At 42.1% G+C, this 18,439-nt stretch overlaps 1 protein-coding gene across 1 annotated transcript in view; it reads left to right on the top strand.

Annotated features, from left to right (window-relative positions):
• WDFY1 (WD repeat and FYVE domain containing 1) overlaps positions 1–10,601 on the top strand; it is a 53,412-nt gene extending 42,811 nt beyond the window's left edge. The window contains exons 9-12 of the mRNA XM_006861891.1: positions 2,371–2,472; positions 4,743–4,873; positions 9,682–9,790; positions 10,542–10,601. Of these exons, the coding sequence (XP_006861953.1) occupies positions 2,371–2,472; positions 4,743–4,873; positions 9,682–9,790; positions 10,542–10,601 (402 nt within the window). The remainder of the gene's footprint in view (positions 1–2,370; positions 2,473–4,742; positions 4,874–9,681; positions 9,791–10,541) is intronic.
• The last annotated feature ends 7,838 nt before the right edge of the window (positions 10,602–18,439 follow it).

Raw genomic sequence — 18,439 nt, 5'->3', positions numbered from 1 at the left:
CTTTCACAGTATGACAACCTGACAGATGAGTGGGTGGCTGTGTTAATGAGGGAGGACCAACTCAAAGAAGGAGGGGAGAATGTCATCGGTGTCACTGACTTGTACCGGGAGAGATTGTTGAGTTGGTTAGTGTATGTTTCGTTGTGTGTATTCTCAACAAGACAATAAGAAGATGCGATGCCGAAGATATTTTCCGGTACCATGAGGATGCTAATGGTGTGTAGTTGACTCCAGGAATGTTGTTAAGCTCCTCCCTAAAGTGGCCACAGAGTGTGGGGGCTGCGGGCCTGCGCACTAGTGCACTGCACTGGACGCTGTGCTCGGCGTGCCGTGAATAGTCAGCAGTGGGTACCGCACCTGGACGCAGCGTTCCTGGCAGTCCCTGCACAGGTGTCTGTGAGGCTGATCTCACTGGGTACCCGGGATCGTTGGCATGCACTCGCTTCCCAGGGGCAGTTACAGGACCAGACAGTATCTCAGCCTTGGAGGGTAATAGTCAAAATTCAGAGTTCTGAGTGGTGCAAGCAGTTAACACGCTTAGCTGCTCACCAAGAGGCTAAGGATTTGAGTCTGTCCAGAGGTGCTTCCTAAGAAAGACCTGTGACCTGCTTTCAAGGACGAGCCATTGAGAACCCCGTGTAGACTTGGAGCTCAGGATGCCAGCAGGGCCTTGTTCTTTCTGGAGGCTGCAGAGGAAGGTCCTTTCTTACCTCTCTCTCTCTGCTCTGGGGCTTCTCGGCTGGCAGAGGACATCTTCCTCACGGAGCTACCCACCCCTTTGTCGTTCTTTGTTCCCTCTCTTGTCATTTTCAGCATTTCCCCAGTTGTTTCCAAGAAACCTCTGTTTCCTCAGGCAGCTACATTGTATTCATGAGTATCTTCCCCATTCTGCCCCTTCAAAACCATGCTTACTAATGGCTGCCATATACAAAAATATCTTTAGAGATTCATATAAACTATTAATATATAGCAATGTCATAAGTTTTGATATGTTAGATGACATCATAAAGAACCAGGAGAGCCACCCTTTAAACCATCAGAAATTCCCTCCAGAGTCTCTGAGGCTCGCCCTCTTGACGGCATGTTTTCCAAGATCACTGTGTTTCAGAACCTCTTTGATCCACTGTCATTTTCTTCTCTTCTCAAATGTACAGAAGAAATGATTTCTTTTCCCTTAATCTTCATTTGGCTCAATTTATACAAAATAGTCATCTCCTATTTTCATTGCCCTTTGTATCACCTAAAGTGGTGTTTAGGGTTAGGTAGAATTTTAGTAGGTTCATCTTATGATTGAGTGCAATTTGTGATTTTTTTTTTTGTTTTAGAGAGATATTTGCTAAATTTTAAATAAGGTTATTTTGAGGCTTTAATTAATCAGTTTCAACAAAAATATCTGGGGACCCTACTCTGCTATAGACTTTAGATATATGAAGAAGACTAAGGCCATCACTCATTGGTACGTGGGGAAGAAATGGGCATGAGAGCAACAGTACCAGTGAATCCATGGCTGGAGGAGGGGTCTGCAGGATGTCTTCATGGGGACACAGGAGCCAGGGACTTCCTCTGCCCAACAGGAAACTCTCCTACCACTAGGAAAGCTTTTATTTCCAAACCTCCTTCCTGTCACCATGTTACCCAAAAGCCTATCCAAGAAACACATTCAGATTCTGCCAAACAGGGGCTTTTAATTAACTGAGTGTATATTTCTAATAACAGGAATACAAAAGAAATATGGAAAGAAAGCTCCTCAAAGTCCACAGTAAAAATTGGGTTATTCTCTGGGTGGGTTATTCTCTGGTAGCCTAGAGGCTACGAGTTGGGCTGCTCACCTCAAGGTCAGCAGTTCAAAACTACCAGTCTCTCCGCAGGAGTAAGATGAGGCTTTTTGCTCCCGTAAAGATTTACAGTCTCAGAAACCCTGACAGGGTTGCTTTAAGTAGGAACCGACTCCACGGCATACCACTACCACCCTATAGATGAAACAGGAGCTCTGGTGTCGTAATGGGTTTAAGTCTTGGGCTGCTAACAGCAAGGTTGGCAGTGAAAATTCACCAGCTGCTGAGAGAACGATGAAGTTGTTTGTTCCCCTAAAGATTTACAGTCTGAAAACCCAATATAGGGGTCACCATGGCAGCGGGGTTGTTTTGTGTTGTGTTGTTGTATAGATTTATGTGTGGATTATGTGCAGGCTGTATCAGTTACTAAAAGCAGAGTTTTCTGTAGCACTGAGTATGACAACCAATTGTAAAATCTTAGGAGTTAAAACGAAAAGCAAACTGCAATAAGGTCGGGAACACTTGTGTTAAGTTCTGGGTGAATATGCTCACAGAGGGATACATTAACCTGGTTTTGACTTTCTCCACCATGCAGGCTCCTCAGTGGTTGGAAAGTGACTCTTGCCAAAAATGTCAGCAACCCTTTTTCTGGAACATAAAGCAGATGTGGGACACAAAAACTCTGGGGTTAAGACAGGTAAGTAGCCCACTGTGAGCCGCCACTGGTTGTCTTGTGTTTTGTTATCTGTATAAAAACCTTTCTTTTTTTGGAATCACACTTGGTTCCTGCACATCCTGTTCATCCATTGGCAGCTGGTAAAGAATTTGAAATTACTCCATTAAAAGTACACTTGGACGCCTTTTTTCAAGTATGCTTCCGGTGCTATATTTCTTCTTTTAAATTGAAGAAACAGAGTCCATATGTTTCATTGACACTCTTAGCACAGGCTACCAATGTGACACTAAATGTCTGCAAACAATGTATTTGTAGCCTTGAAGGTGGCCACTCATTAAAGGTGAATATACCTTTGAGCTGGTGAATAAAAACTGCTGATTTCAGGAGAAATTAACTTGAAGTTTCTGTGAGTTCGTAGACTTTCTCTGGTTTTACTGACCAGAGCCGTTCTACAGTAAAGGCTGCTATGCGACTAGCCGGCCGTGCTGGGATCATTGTAGCACTCATGACATCCTGCCACTCTGAAATGACACCTGTCTTCTGTCAGCGACATACGTTCTCGCAGTGCATGTCTAGTGGTAACTGGTACACTGTAACTGATGGGTGAGGGGTTCCCTGTTTCTCACAGAAACAAGGAGAAACAGTCATGCTCCTGTGTGCCAACCATTGGTAGAAAACAGGGGGAAGGTGTAGCCACTAATCTTAGTAGCCAAAAAACTATGCCAAAATCAGTAACAATGACTGGACTATTTTGGAATGCCCTTGAAGCTTATTTCCAGAATCACAGTTTGAAAGATGAAAAGAAACAGCAGAACATTTGAATATGGTTCTAATTTTTAAAATGTCTTAGGACAAATTACATTGAAAACTTTGTGTTAAAAGTTTCTCTGTGAGATAGAGATAGATTTTGTTCTTCCTGAAATCGCCAGTGGATTGGGCTCCTAAATGAATTTGACTTTAATGTTATTTGTTGGCCTATGGAGTCCCTGGATGGTGCAGACAGTTGATGTGCTTGAAAGGATGGAGGTACCTCAGAAGAAAGGCCTGGCATTCCAAACAAATCAGCCATTAGAAATCCTATGGAGCTTTCCAAGCAAGGAATCGCCTTACTGCAGGCATAGCTAGCCATGGATATGATGTGGCCTATGGAATCTTCCAGTCAGTTACTGCCAAAGAGGAATAAGAATAGCTGATAAGGTCTTAAACAGCCTTAAACATTGGCCAGGGGCAAACAGACACTAGACTTAAGTAGCAGGAAATCACAGTGGTGGACCTAAGTAATGCTTGTCTAGACCAAGTTTATTTGGGGATCTGGTACTCATTTTGATCTGTGGATGACTTACTTGGGTGTCAATTGCGGAAACCTTTCAAAGGTATGAAGAGTCGTGTTTTTGCTGCAGTGCATGGACCAAGTTCTGAGCAGAAGCACTGCTACTGCCTGCCATTGAGGTCAGCTCCAACCCAGTGACCCTCCCAGGTGACCCTCCCAGGTGACCGTCCCAGGGCTCCATTTGGAGAAATGCAGGGTTTCTGATGAGAGTGGCACAAATGAAACAACCTCTCTGAGTACTCTAAATAAATATTTATAAAAAGAAAAAACAACAACACTGTGGAGCATAGTTTTCCTCTGACGCACATGGGTTGCTGTGAGCTGGAGTTAACTTCATGACGACTGGTAACTGACTATTAATATGCATGAATTAAAACCAATGTGAGATCAATCAGTTAGGGTTGTTTGGAAATCTAACAAGTGTTGAAATTGTTTCGCTTTTGGAATGTAATGGATGCTTTCAACTGTTAGGTTGTTAGGTGCCCTCGAGTTGGCTCCGACTCATAACAACCCTGTGTCCATCAGCGCACTGCCCTGTCCTGCACCATCCTCACAGTCGTTGTTAGAGTCCATGGTTGCAGCCGCTATGTTGTCCATCTCCCTGGGGGTCTTCCTTTTTTCCACTGACCTTCTACTTTACCAGGCATGATGTCCTTTTCCAGGGACTGGTCCCTCTCTATAACATGTCTAAAGTACATGAGATGAAGTGTCACCCTCCAGGATTTGCGAGAGTATTCTGGCTGTACTTTTTCCAACACAGACTATTATTTTGGTAGTCTGGGGTACTTTCAGTATTCTTCTCCAACACCATAACTCAAATGCATTGCTTCTTTTCATGTCTTAGACATTGACATGGGGTGATTATAATTCAAGGCAAATCCTCCCATTCCCGATAAGGGAACCCAGCTGCCTTAAAGAAAAGACTAAAGCCCTCATTTCTTCTCTCTGGTCTTCCTGGAAGCATCACTGCAGGAAATGCGGGCAGGCGGTCTGTGGGAAGTGCAGCAGCAAACGCTCCACGTACCCCATCATGGGCTTCGAGTTCCAGGTCCGGATGTGTGACTCCTGCTATGACTCCATCAAAGACGAAGAGTAAGTGTGCCGATCTTTGCTTTACGTCTACCCAAAATGGAAAGAACTTGAGAAAGAATACTTACTTACACCAGCTTGTTAGTCTCCTCTAAATTTCATAAACAGTTAGTACAGAGAGGACCCTACCCTAACATTCTAACCTGGTGGCGGTGGTGAAGCGCAATCGGGTCGGTACCGACTCATAGTGACCCTGTTAGGAACTACCCTGTTTGCTGGCCCAGATTCCTCCCGGGCACTGTGACATCTTGACCCCTGTACAGTGGTAAGGTGCAGATCAGTGGCGCTGGAAGAGCTGACTATTTGCCCAAAACCCTCATTTTTCCAGTCTTTGCTCACATAAATCTGTAAATTTAATTGCTGGGAAAACTTGAGAGAATAGTGTTTTTTCTCTCACAAAAATCTCAGCTACCTGAAAGGGATCACATTAGAGGGCCCCAGATACAGTGGGAGAAAATGTGGAACAAAACTCACAATTATTAAAAAAGACGAGGCTTACTGGTCAGAAAGAGACTGGAGGAACCTGAGACCATGGCCATCAGCCCCCTTCAGGTCTGGAAAGGAGCTCAGCCTCGTGGCCCCATTTTCAGCCCAGCAGTAGATAGATGTATAGGGGGGCAACCACACTAGTAAGGTGTGCTCACCGTGGAATGGCCGATCATTCAAGATCAAAAGGTCAACATTTACCTGAGAACAGAGTTGAGAAGGGATTAGGAGGTGGGTGGACTGGAAACAGGAACTATAGGCAGGCAGTGGTATACCTGTTGTTGCAGGGAGGGGATTGCAATCATTGAGATGAAACAAACTGTAGGATATGTTGAATGTAAAACTGATGATCTTGAATGCAGACTTTCACTTCAATTCACAATAAAAATTTTTTTGAAAATCTGAGCTAGCAGTCTCTTCTCCAGTGGCTGGTTGTGTGTAAGAAAATTCTGTCTGTGTCCCAGTTTCGTTTTTTCTTGGCATAGGCGGACCCCTTAGGGCAGAACCACCATTTTGTCTCAACCGTTTTTCAAAATAATGTCTTGTTACGTTTGAGGTGAAAGGTTACAAGGCAAATTATGTTCCTCTGTCACAGTGTTTTATACAAATGATTCTGTTCCACTGGCTACTCTTTCTACAATGTGTCAGCCTTGTCTTGTCATTCTGTTTGTTCTGTTTCCATTGATCTGGTGTCTCTTCCCCTCCCTGCCTTCTCACCTTTGTTGTTGGGTAAATGTTGACAGTGGAGATTGTTCAGGGAGCACGTTGCTCCCAGGTGATACTGTTTGTTGTATAAGCTGATCTGTATTAGGCTGGAAGGTGACCTGAAAAGACAGCCTCAGTTAGGTGTTCAGACGTGATCTTAGGGCAGTGGCCCCGTTGGCTCCTCTAGTCTCTCTTGGTGCAGTGGAGCTGGCCTTCTCAAAAAATGTCAGTTTTGTTCTACCTTTTTCTTCCATTCTATCTGGGATCTTCTGCTGTGTCCCTGGTGAGAGTGGTTGGTATTTGTAGTCAGACACCATTGAGTTCTTCTGGTCTCTGGATTAAAGAGGTGGTAGTTCACATGGGCTGTTAGTCCCGTGGCGCCCTGGTGTGGTGCTGTGGGTAATGTGCTGAACTGCAAAGTTGGTTTGAACTGCAAGGTTGGCAGTTCAAATTCACCAGCTGCTCCTCGGAAACTATGGGTCGGAACCGACTCGACGGCACTTAAACAACGCTAGTCCCATGGAGTGGTTTCTTTGATTTCCAGCTTTCTTTTACTCTGTCTGAGTGGAGAGCAGTAATTGCTCGAAAGCTATTAAGACCCCAGACACTATTCACCACACTTGGATATAGGGGCTTCTGAAAGTTTGTGGTAAAATTCTAGTATCTTTTAATGCCATTCTCATGAACTTTTTGAAGCCCCCTAGGATATAGCATAAGGAGCTCTGGTAGTGCAGTGGTTACAAATCGGGCTGCTAACCTCAAGGTGGGCAGTGTGAAACTACCAGCTGTTCCGTGGGAGAAAGATGAGGCTTTCTGTTCCCGTAAAGATTTACAGCCTCAAAAACCCTGTACAGGGTCACTGTGAGTCAGAACCGACTCTATGGTCCTTAACAACAACAACAATAAGGATATAGCATACACAAACATGTATGTATACATGCCTTTTGTTGTTTTATTAAGTGCCATCCAGTCGGTTTTGACTCACAGCAACCCTGCATAGGGTTTCCAAGGAGCAGCTGATGAGTTTGAACCACCGGCCTTGCAGTTCAAACCAACCTTGTGGTCCATTTATGCATACACATATACTTGTGTGTGCCTTGCTATACACATATATGCACTCATATCTACCCATTTTACCACATACATATTTTTTGGTTGTATTTCCTTTTCTTGCAGAAAAATTATATACCATTTACTGTACTTGTCCCTTTTTTTCATGTTCTTTTTAAGTGTCTTTTTTTTTTTACCTTGCTTGTGTTGTATTGACTTCACCTGCTATGTAAGAACTTGGCTTTCTCTGGGCATTTCTGTTTTTGAGTTTTTATAATTGTGGGACCATGCAGTGTTTGTCTTTTTATGATTGACTTATTACAATGAGCATAATGTCCTCTGGATTTATCCACCTTAAGAGGTGTTTTGCAGATTCACTGTTAATTATTTATTGTTGCGTAATATTCCATTGTAGATATTCACCACAGTTTGTTTATTCATTTATCTGTTGATGAGCACCTAGGTTGTTTCCATCTTTTTGCTATTTTGAATACTACAGCTATGAACATCAGTGTGTATGTGATGTTTTCTATCTCTAGGATATAGATCCAGGAATGGGACTGCTGGAGCCTAAGCTCTTTCTGTTTCTAGCTTTTTGAGGAAGGGCCATGCTATTATTCATAGTGGTTGTACAATTTTACAATCCCAGAAACAATCTGTAAAACTTCCAGTCTCCTCACAACCTCACCAACATTTGTTTTCACTTTTTATGATCCTTGCCATTCATGCAGGGGTGAGATGGTATCTCACTGTAGTTTTGTAGTCTCTTTAATGACTAATGTGTGTTGGCCATCTAAATACCCTTCTGTGAAGTGTCTGTTCTTTTTTGTTTGTTTGTTTGCCCCTGGTTTAATTGTTTGTCTTTGTTATTGAGTTGTTGAATTTTCCTATTTTAGAGATTATACCCTCATAGATGTATTTTTGCCAAAGATTTTCCCTCTACTCTGTAGGTTATCTTTTGATGAACATAGTATTTAATTTTTAGGAGGTCCCAGTTTTCTATTTTATCTTATGTCATTCATACCTTTTGATATACTATTTTTTATGAAACTTAGCTTCTAAGAACTTCATAGTTTTAGCTTCGATATTTAGGTCTTTTTTGAATTTTGAGTTGGTTTTTGTCTATGGTGTGAGGTAGGGATCCTGTTTTGTGTTTCTTCCTGTGAAGATCCAGTTTTGCCTGTACTGTTTGTTAGAGATCTGCTCTATGGAAGGACTTTGAGCCTTTGTCTAGGATCAGTTGTCTGGAGACAGGTGGTTGAAACATCTTTTAAAGTATAGACTGGCAAACCTTGGTAGAGCCCCAACTTGGGGAATCCGTGGGTCTCCACTGGTGTTGGTAAATGAACTAGTGTTCAAGGTTAGGGCTGGCCAGCCTCCAGAGCAGCGTTCAAGGTGAAGCTATGGCAGAACGATTTCAGAGGGTCCTGCTGCCTACCCCTGGGTGCTTTGCCCACGAAGTGTGTTCTGCATTGAAGTTCTTCCTCTGCACTAAATGTTAGGAATGCATCAGCCTTTCTTCTAAGAAAATACAAATCAGTTATTTTTGATGTTTAAAAAACCTCTGTAAAACAGTTTTTGCAACTGGTCATGCCTTCTGCCATCTTCTAGGTACTGACTCAGTTTTCAAAACTAGTCAACAGCCATTACTGAAATTTTGATCGAAGGTTCCACAGAAGAGGAAAATATGTGGAACAGAATTTGAAATCTTCATGGACTCTAGACTTTCCCCGGGCCATTGAGGATGATTGAACCCCTGAAATTTACCTTGAGAGTATTGTTAAATCTTAAACCAAAGATACTCCCTACTGTCCCCTGTGATTTTATATGCTGGATTGCAAAGTAGGTTTGAACCACATGGTTGTTGGTGGTTCACGCTTACCAGCCTCTCTTTGGAAACCCTACACAGGGTCACCATTGGTCGGAACCGACTTGAAAGCACTTAATAACAGCAACACTCATTTTAAAACCAAGCAGTCATTTAGCTTAAATAATAAAATAAGCCTGCCTTGAACATCATGCTCTTTTAACAACTACCTTAATGGGATCAAATTGACAACAGCATCTCGAAAGTTTAGGTAGGAACCTTGAGGGGTGGCGGGCCAGTGAGTTGATGTTAATGAGGGAGGGAGAGCATCTCAGGAGAGGAGGGTGGGAATGGTGGTACTTCATCACTGCTGTGAAATTCTAAGTCCAGAAACGGATGAACTGCTGGTGTAGGTTTTGCTGTGTATGTTCTTAACAACAACAAAACTAAACTTTAAAAGAAGAGCAGACTCTAGCCGTATTTTTGAGGAGCAGATTTTCTGTTACTATGTAAGTATTTCTTTCATACGAATGAGAAAAGTTATTCCTTAGACTTAGTGGCACAATGGCTTGACATTCAAACCCTTCATTGGTTCCAAGAAAGACCCGGTTGTCAGCTTCCGTAAGGATTTCAGCCTGAAAAGCCCACGGGCTGGTGACACCCTTTTCCAAACAGACAGGGTTGCTATGAGTCGATATTTCCTTGATGACACCACCAGGTACAGTCGGGAGAGTTTTAACTGATCTGTTTTCTCTTTTGTTAGTCGGACTTCTCTGGCAACCTTTCATGAAGGAAAACATAACATTTCCCACATGTCTGTGGATGTTGCTAGGGGACTCATGGTGACCTGTGGGACCGACCGTGTTGTAAAGGTAACCTGGCTTAGCATCGCAGTTTAGATTGCTCTTCTGTCATGTGGTGAACGGGCTGAAGACATTTCTATTGTGTTTACCTTTTCTGACTGCAAGCTTGCCTTCCCTTTTTATAAACAACCCATGGCTGGTTTTAAGTCCTGCATAACTAATTGCATGCTTGTGAGCTTCATTCCCCTGGTGGTGGCTAATCCCCAGGGAGTTTTCCTTTGCCACATCAGCCTTCCAGAGTGAGCCTGTGAGCGACTGGCACCCTCTAGACCACTGCCCATGCAAGCAGGCCACAGAGCCTTCCCCTAAGCAGCTGGCCTGGACCTTGGAGGCCCCTTTCTCTCCTCATTCTTTCCCCTCCACACTTCCTTTTCATCTTGGGCAAAAAGCTTCCGAAGCATAAGAAATAACCGTATTTGTGTTTTTTTCCATTAAATCCATGGGTAGCTAACACTTAGCACCACTCTTAAATTGTGGAACGATGAAGTATTTTATATGTCAGAGGGATTTAAAAGCAAAATTTAGAGTAGAATATTATTTTCAGGTGTTACAATTATACTTTTTATAGGCTTGTTTCATGTTTTAGTGAACTATCGGTTTTGTTAACTAAACTTTAAGGAGCCTGTATAGTAACCTAAGAAGAGAATTGGTCATTTTGAAAGCTTTTCAAGTGTAGCAACTATTTGTTTGTCCAGTTTGAGTTTTACCAATGGACAATGTGGTCAGAGTGCCTTCTCCAGGAATCTGTTTTCTCTCGTAGATATGGGACATGGCCCCTGTGGTTGGGTGCAATCTGGCAACTGGATTTTCTCCGCACTGATCCAGGAACTGGGCGATTTACACACCGTCTGAAAGCAACCTTCACCAAATGAAAGCCTTCCCGGGTGGCTCCACGGTCACTGTTGTGTGAATGGACAGTAGCCACGTAAAAAGGAATCAACATTTATATAAAGAAAAAAAACAAACAAACTGTAAAAGTGTGTTGTTGGGCACTGTGAAGTGGTGTGGGAAAGCGTTCTTTGCAGTGCTGAGGATGGAATCGTGCCAACGTCATTTCCCCGGGACTGTGGACTGACGGAATAGTCTGGCACATGGAAGTTTTAGAGGGAAAAAAATGGATCAAAAAAGTGAATGGCTTAGAACTTCTCAAAACAGTTCCAAGTATAAACACACTTTCATTCCGTGTAGGTGGCTTTCCAAGGGCTGTTGGTGGCTCTGCTGGAGCAGAAATTAAGGGGAAGGAAGACCTGTTCTCTCTTTCTTGAGGGGTGGCAATAGGAATTTAAGAAACCAGCGATGTCTTCGGATCTCCTGGTAGTATGTGAATATTCTATACCTAGTTATTGATAAACTTCTTACAGATAATCTGCACTTAGTATTTGTCTCGCTTCAGTTACTTCTTTTCCTGGCCAATACACCGTGGGTATCTTTTTGTTGTTGTGAAATTTATATAATAACCAAGGCAGTCCAAAGCCTGCATTCCCCCATATATGCTTTGAGGACAAAACTTTTTATGGTGCTGTTCATATGGGGATCACACAAGCCGCCTGACCCTCTCTCATTGCAGTTAGTCAGGATGAGTGGAAAGCCAGGTTGTCAGCCTGATTGCAATGGGGAGGGATCAGCCTATTCCTGGTCTGGGCAACAGCCCAATCCCCCTGCTTCTGGCAGGCTCCGTCTGTTTACTTCCCAAATGAGCCCATGCGATGTCACAACTTGACACACCTCAGAAAAGTACTCCAAAGTGTTTCAACTGTACTTTCAGTTGTAACTAATTAATATTTCACAGAAGGAAACAGGTGCCCCTGAGCTGTAATCCATAAGCAGGTCGGTCTCCCTCAGTAACTACCAGCCCACAAATCTGCATCAGAAGAGCTGACAGCTTTGATTGGACAAATGGCATTCTTAAGCTTAGTACCTGAATGGGGAACCTTTTGTTTAATATTCAAATGATTATTTGTGTTTTAACAACAGTTCACGTAGGCATTACTTTTGGACCATGGGTGCATGGAGAGGTCTGCTTTTTTTTAAAGAATGCATTTAAAAATAGCAACAAAATTGTTGTTAGCTGTGCTCTCTGTGTATGTTGGTAAGAACTCACTCTTGCTTCACTGGAGTGGGAACATACCCAGATCTATGGTCATTCTACATGATAGGGCTAAGGCCTAGAGTCTGTCTTAGCTCAGCAGCATGGCGGGACTACAGCACTTCCAGGAAGAGGTTTTCATGGTCATGTGACAAAATGGCAAGGTGCCCAAAGGAGACGATACAGTAAAAGTTGACTTGCCTTCAGAAGCAGCATGAAGGGCTTTGTTGCTGTTTGCCATTTTTATGTTAGGTCATCACCTAGGCAGTTTTTCCTACGTAAGCACCTGCTTGGTTCAGCATAGTCTGAAAGAGAAACGGAGCGATGGTAAATGTTGTTTGTAAAGCTTCACATAGTAATTTTAGTTCTTTTTATTGCTCAGCCCATCCCAAGGTGCTAGCCTGAACTTCTGTTAAGTCCTGAGAAGAAACTAGAATGTGATCCATCCCCTGCAGTGCTGCAGAGTGCAGACTGATGGGCTGGATTCCCCTGAACTTTTGTAGAATGGAGAGGGCAAAGACCTGGGTGTGTTTTGTTTGTAATTTTTGTGGTGGACGGGCAGAAATTACAGCTGCAGAGAATACTCCATAACTTTCCATCTTTTTCATTCTTTAAATAAAATTAAATCAAAACAGAAGAAAAAGCCCCCAAAGGAAGAATTGGTACAGGGAATCTTAGAAAAGGAAAGAAGAATGTTTCAATATAGTTTTCACTGAAAGTTTCATTATTTGTTTTTCCTTTTTAAATGCACGTGGCTGACTTATCTTGTTCCTGTCGCACACTAGGTAGCAAATGGGGTAATATTTTTAATAGAGGTGGGCAAAATTATTTTCTCAATTTCACAAATGGGGAGCTAAGGAAGGTATAAGTAGGCTTTTATAGTTGTTGCCTTATTCACAATACGCTACTCTTAAATGTTTCATTTAAAGGAGTCTGTCTTTACTGAATACTCAAAGCGCGTTTGTACAAATAGGGATTACTAAATACAGAATGTCAGAGAAGTTCTAGATTTAGATGTATTATGTATGTGATAAGGAAATGCCAGTTGCTCATTAAAAATATTTTTTAAACTTCTCCATTTTAGTACAGGTGATAGATGTCCCCCTTTAGCATTAGGTAGAAACAAATTCTTCATTACATTATAATTCCCTCTGTATGATGTCCTGGTTGTGTCCTACCACCTAGAGGATATAAACAAAGACTATTATTCCAGAATATGCCACTATGTGCTTATACTTGCCCCAAAGAATTCAGCTTGTTAATATCTACACTTCTAAACTGTTGAAACTATCCCAAATGTGTAACAAATGCCATCGTGGCTCAGACCCAAAGTGATGTTTTCTAAAATCATTTTTCATTAAAGTAATTTCTACTTCTGTTACAAGTTCTAGTATCTCCTAAAATGTAAGAAAATGGTTGCTATTAATGATAACCACTTGCTCATTATAAATGTGAGGTTTAACAAATAAGTAATACATACTGTTTTCAATCAAGTGTTGATTGCTTAATTGTTAAGTGTGAGCAGATTATTGAATGCCTATTCTGTTTTCTGCAGTTTATTATACAATAACTCCTTTGAATAAGTTGAAATTTAATTGTGCAGCACATTTTTATTAGAATACAATTTAAAGTGTTTTTCTCTATAGTTTTTTTTTGACTGGGTAAGCAAAGAGTAATGCTACTTAAGTCTGTTTTGTTCTTGTACAAGCTATTCCTATAAAATATGTGCCCTGTGTCTCCCAGAGGGGCTAGGAAACTTTGTTCTGTGCTCCTGTTTGTACGTTAAGTTAGTGTGTGTGTGTGTGTGTGTGCGTGTGTATGTGTGTTTGAAAATTGTACAATAAAATGTTCCTTGCTTGTTACCTTGTGGCTTAATTTCACTCTGGTTATGTTTGATCTGGACCTAGGGCAATAGTAGCCGCTAACAAATATTTTGCACCCTCTGTGAGCTGTGTTATCTTACTCAGTCCTGGCAATAGTTCTGTAAGATGTGATTCTCTCCATTTTCCAGATGAGAAAACCAAGGTTACCACAAATGAAAGCTTCAGGAGTCAAACTTTGACACAAGAGCATATGGTTTCTCCATATCCTCCCTCAGCGTGCCAGCATCCAATTCATGTTTTATGTAAGGGGGTGTTTTAGTTGCCTGGTGCTGCCCTAACCAATTAGGCCACCAGCGGGTGGTTCTACAGAGCAGAGGAAGAGAATGTTCTGAGTCTGGAGGTTAAAAGTCCTGTCAGTTCCTTCAGTGGCCCTCTCACCTTTTTTCTGGTGAGTGCCAGCAAGCTTTGGCATTCATTTGCTTGTCGATAGATGGTCACCTGGTGTCTGTCTTCTGTTGTGTGTGTGTATCTTTGTTCTCTTTTCATAAGACACCACTCATAATAATTAGGTCTAGGACCCACCCCCACAACGTCAGCGGTTCAATCCCACCAACTCCTCAAAAACCCTATACTGCGTCACTGTGAGTCTAATGGCTCCACGGTACTTAACACAACAGCAACAATTCCCAAATGGGGTTACTCACAGGTATAAGGTAGGACTTCAGCCTAACTTACTAGGGACACAGTTCACTCCACACGGAGAGATAGGCCTTAATCTCCTAAGTCTGTGAAACCCGGCTTGAACCACCATCAGTCCTCCATCAGTCCTCATCGCTCCAGTCTTCAGGCCGTTTGTAGTTGCTCCTGGCCACACTTGACCCAGGCTGGGCCTGTGATGCTTTAGAGCTAAGGAACCTAGTCCTCAGCTACACTGGTAAGGGGTTGGTTTAGGAACTCGGCTATAGACAGGTCTAATGTGTGTTAGTGAAAATAAACAAAGTTTTATTTTCTTGGATAAAAAAAATCACACGTTGATTATAATTTTAAAAAAAAAGTAAATTTTAAGAGGTTCTAATTCAATCATCTGGAGAAAACAGACTTATGCTGTGTATCTTGCCAAACTTTTAAATGCTCAGAAACTTATATGGCAGGATAGGATAGTGCTGAACTAGTAACTGAAAAATTGGCAGTTCAGACCTACCAGCTGCTCCTCAGAAAGCTGATACAAGATAGTTGTAAGAAATGACTCTATACAGCACACAACAATAACAACATATATGAGGGGGTTCCAAACACTTCATGGACAAATTCCATTATCTTTCAGCATTTTCCACGACCTTTCTGAAGCCTTCTCCTATAATACATACTTATCGATATGTTTTTAGTGGGACCATACTTTTCCCCCCAAAATATGGGTACTTTGTATCAGAAAATACGAGAGCCATGTTCCCATTTTGCCTTACTGCAGAGTTACAGACAGTTGTGCTGGGCCCCAGTAACTTTCCTGTCAGGTGCTGAAATGGTACTTCTCCAACCCTCCTAGTTTAGGTAAAGTCACGTGACTTGCTTTAGCCAATGAAACATGGGTAGAACATTTCGTTGCTGATGATAGGCTCCCAGGGCAGTTTCTGCCACAGCAGTCTTGGAAGTCCTTGTGGACAGAGAAACAAGATGCTGAGCAAGCCCATGGAGCACAACTGCTTGGCCCTGCAGTGAAATTTGCACGTAGATCTTGATGGTTTTAGTCCACTGAGGTTGGGTCTGTTGCTTTAAATGCAACATAATTAGCCTGATACCATTGTTCTTGTGTTTGTTAGGTGCCATCAAGTTGGTACTGACTCAGAGCAACCCTGTAAACAATGAAACACTGCCCAGTCCTGGGCCAACCTCGCAATCCTTGCCATGCTTGAGCTCATTGATGTTTTGCCAATCCATCTTGTTGGGGGTCTTCCTCTTTTTCTTGCACCTCCACTTTACCAAACATGATATATCCTTCTCCAGTGACTGGTCCCTCCTGACAATATGTCCAAAATATGAGAGACAAAGTCTGACCAAAAATATGAGAGATGAAGTCTGGCCATCCAGACTTCACCAAGACTCCATGAAAATACCATGGCTTGCAACAGGCACACCTTAGTTCTCAAACTGACGTCTTTGCTCTTCAACACTGTAAACAGGTCTTGTGCATCAGATTTACCCAATGCCTGTTAAAATAGTATCCGGCTATTCCATTATATAGTTATTGCTAAATGCCACTGAAAGGAGCTCTGGTAGCATAGTGGTTACGAATCGGGCTGCGAGCCGCAAGGTCAGCAGTTCGAAACTACCAGCTGTTTCGCGGGAGAAAGGTGAGGCTTTCTGCTCCTGTAAAGATTTACAGCCTTGGAAACCCTGTACAGGGTCGCTATGAGTTGGAATCTACGGCACACAACAACAACATCAAATGCCATTGAAACCCTGTCTAGGTTTTCCGAGAAGCGTCTAGTGAGCTTGAACCACCAACCTTGAGGTTCAAACCAACTTTGCAGTCCAGTGCATTAACCCACAGCACCACACCAGGACTCTGTTATATAGTTAGAATCTTATTTACACATTAGGCTGTTAACTGCAGTTGGTGGTTTGACTCCACCAGTCCCTTTGCAGGAGAAAGATGAGGCTTTTCTGCTCCTGTAAAGATTTACAGCCTTGGAACTCTTACACGATCCTTGCAGAAATGTTGGTTGTTATGAGTTGGAACCAACTTGATGACACCCAACGACCACCATATTGAAATTAAGGAGCCCCATCTTGTGGCGTAATAGTTCAGCGCTCAACTACTAACTGTTCGGTTTGAGATTTGAACTTCCCTGTGATGCTTTGGAAGAGGAGACCTGGTGATCTGTGCCCATCATAGCCTAGCAATCCCTGTGGACAGTTCTACTACGTTCCATGGTGTCTCTAGGAGTTGGAGTCGACTCAATGACACAATAGCAACATGTTACATACATGTTGAGATTAGATTATATACTTTTCCATTTATAATTGTCACTATATTTAAAAACACTAAGCTGAGCACAACTCATGTTCATTTTGCTCACTTTTCCTTTTTTTAAGATAAATGTTTAGCAGTGAGAATAACTAGCTCAAAGATTGTGCATAGATTATGTTTTTAATTCTCATTGATTATATTCTCATACCATTTCCAACACAACACATACCTTTCAATTGGCAATAAAAATGCAGACTTCATGTCTTATTTATTGAATTCTAATTCATTAATTTGTCATTGAAATGATATCAGCCAAGCCACCCCACTATCTGTTGTTAGGTGCTACTGAGTTGACCCCATGTGACAGCGTAAACTGCCCCAAAGCACTCTCAAGGCAATAATCTTTACAGGAGCAAATCACAACATCTCCTACGGAGTTATTGGGTGGGTTTGAAAGCCAACCTTTGGTTATCAGCCAAGCACTTAACCATTGTGCCACCAGGTCTCCTTGCAAATATCTGTCAAAAAGTCTATACAGGACCCAAGTTCTCACTGGAAACTGCTTAGAGGACAAGGATACAGAAGGAGAAAGTTTGGCTGGAGAATCTCAGTGTCATCTGACAACCCAATCTTCAACACATCCTCAAGGACAATGGAGTCAGCTGGTCTCGTCTCACCTGGAAAGTGAAGCAGGTTCCTGTTTTCTGGCCTTGCCCATTTTTACCTAGCTGATTACCATCCTCAGATGGGTAATCCAAGTGCTGAGTTACAGCTTTCTCATCCATTCCATTTTTTGTCCCTGAGTCCCCCTGACTAGCCTCGTATGTGAATAACTTCTTTCGGAAGCTTTAGCACAAAGCTAGTTTCTATGAGGTGACAGTTACAGGTATCCCAGAGAAGCAACTTGTCCCAAACTGCCTAGTACCAGTTATTCCTCCTCCCCTCAGTGCTTGCCTTCCTGTCTTGGGATTCCGTAGTCCACTGCACGTCTCACATATTGTCAAGGAAATGGTCATGCAGCTGTGGACACTGTCAAGTCCCAAATCCGTGGGTCAAGTGTAAGGTTGGGACCAACTTTTTTTTACTTCAGTCTTGTCATTTGTAATAAGGACGTAGAGCCAGCGAGAGATCCTCCCAGGTCAAATTGAAGTGAAACAATGAAGATTCAGACTCCATCTGTCTGATCTCAAATTCCATGCTCATTTTTTTTAGTATGCCATGCTGGCTCGTTCATATGTGAAGAAATTTTAAATCTCAAATTTGGCATTCTGAAGAAAGATAAAATAACAGGAATACTTTACTCCAAGAGCAAGGACAGAGTGTTTTGTAATATCAGTGTATTTTCTCTGAGCCTGGTATTTAAGGTCATAGAGGACATTATGACTGTCATTCATCTGTAACCCAATGGTGGCACAAATGTAGGCATCTGTGGTGACATTTACAATGACAAGTATATTACCAACAATTCATTTCACATATACTCCAGAGAGTGATTCATGATACTGTATTGTTTTAAGTAACTTCGCAACTATTTTAAAAGTTCTTCTAGAAAGTAAATTTTATTTTTTCTCTCAGATAGGTTAATGCAAAGAATATAGTGGAGCCCCAAATTAAGCTAACGAGAGAGAGAGAGAGTATGTATATATATAGATAGAGATAGAGAGAGAGAGAGAGAGTATATATATATAGAGAGTATGTGTATGTGTATATATAGAGAGTGTGTGTATATCTATATCTATATCTATCTATCTATCTATATCTATCTATCTATCTATCTATCT

Source organism: Chrysochloris asiatica, unplaced genomic scaffold, assembly GCF_000296735.1.
Source record: "Chrysochloris asiatica unplaced genomic scaffold, ChrAsi1.0 scaffold00044, whole genome shotgun sequence".
In the NCBI taxonomy this organism is placed as follows: Eukaryota; Metazoa; Chordata; class Mammalia; order Afrosoricida; family Chrysochloridae; genus Chrysochloris; species Chrysochloris asiatica.
The sequence above is the reverse complement of the archived record's forward strand: the minus strand, read 5'-3'. Positions and strand labels throughout refer to the sequence as shown.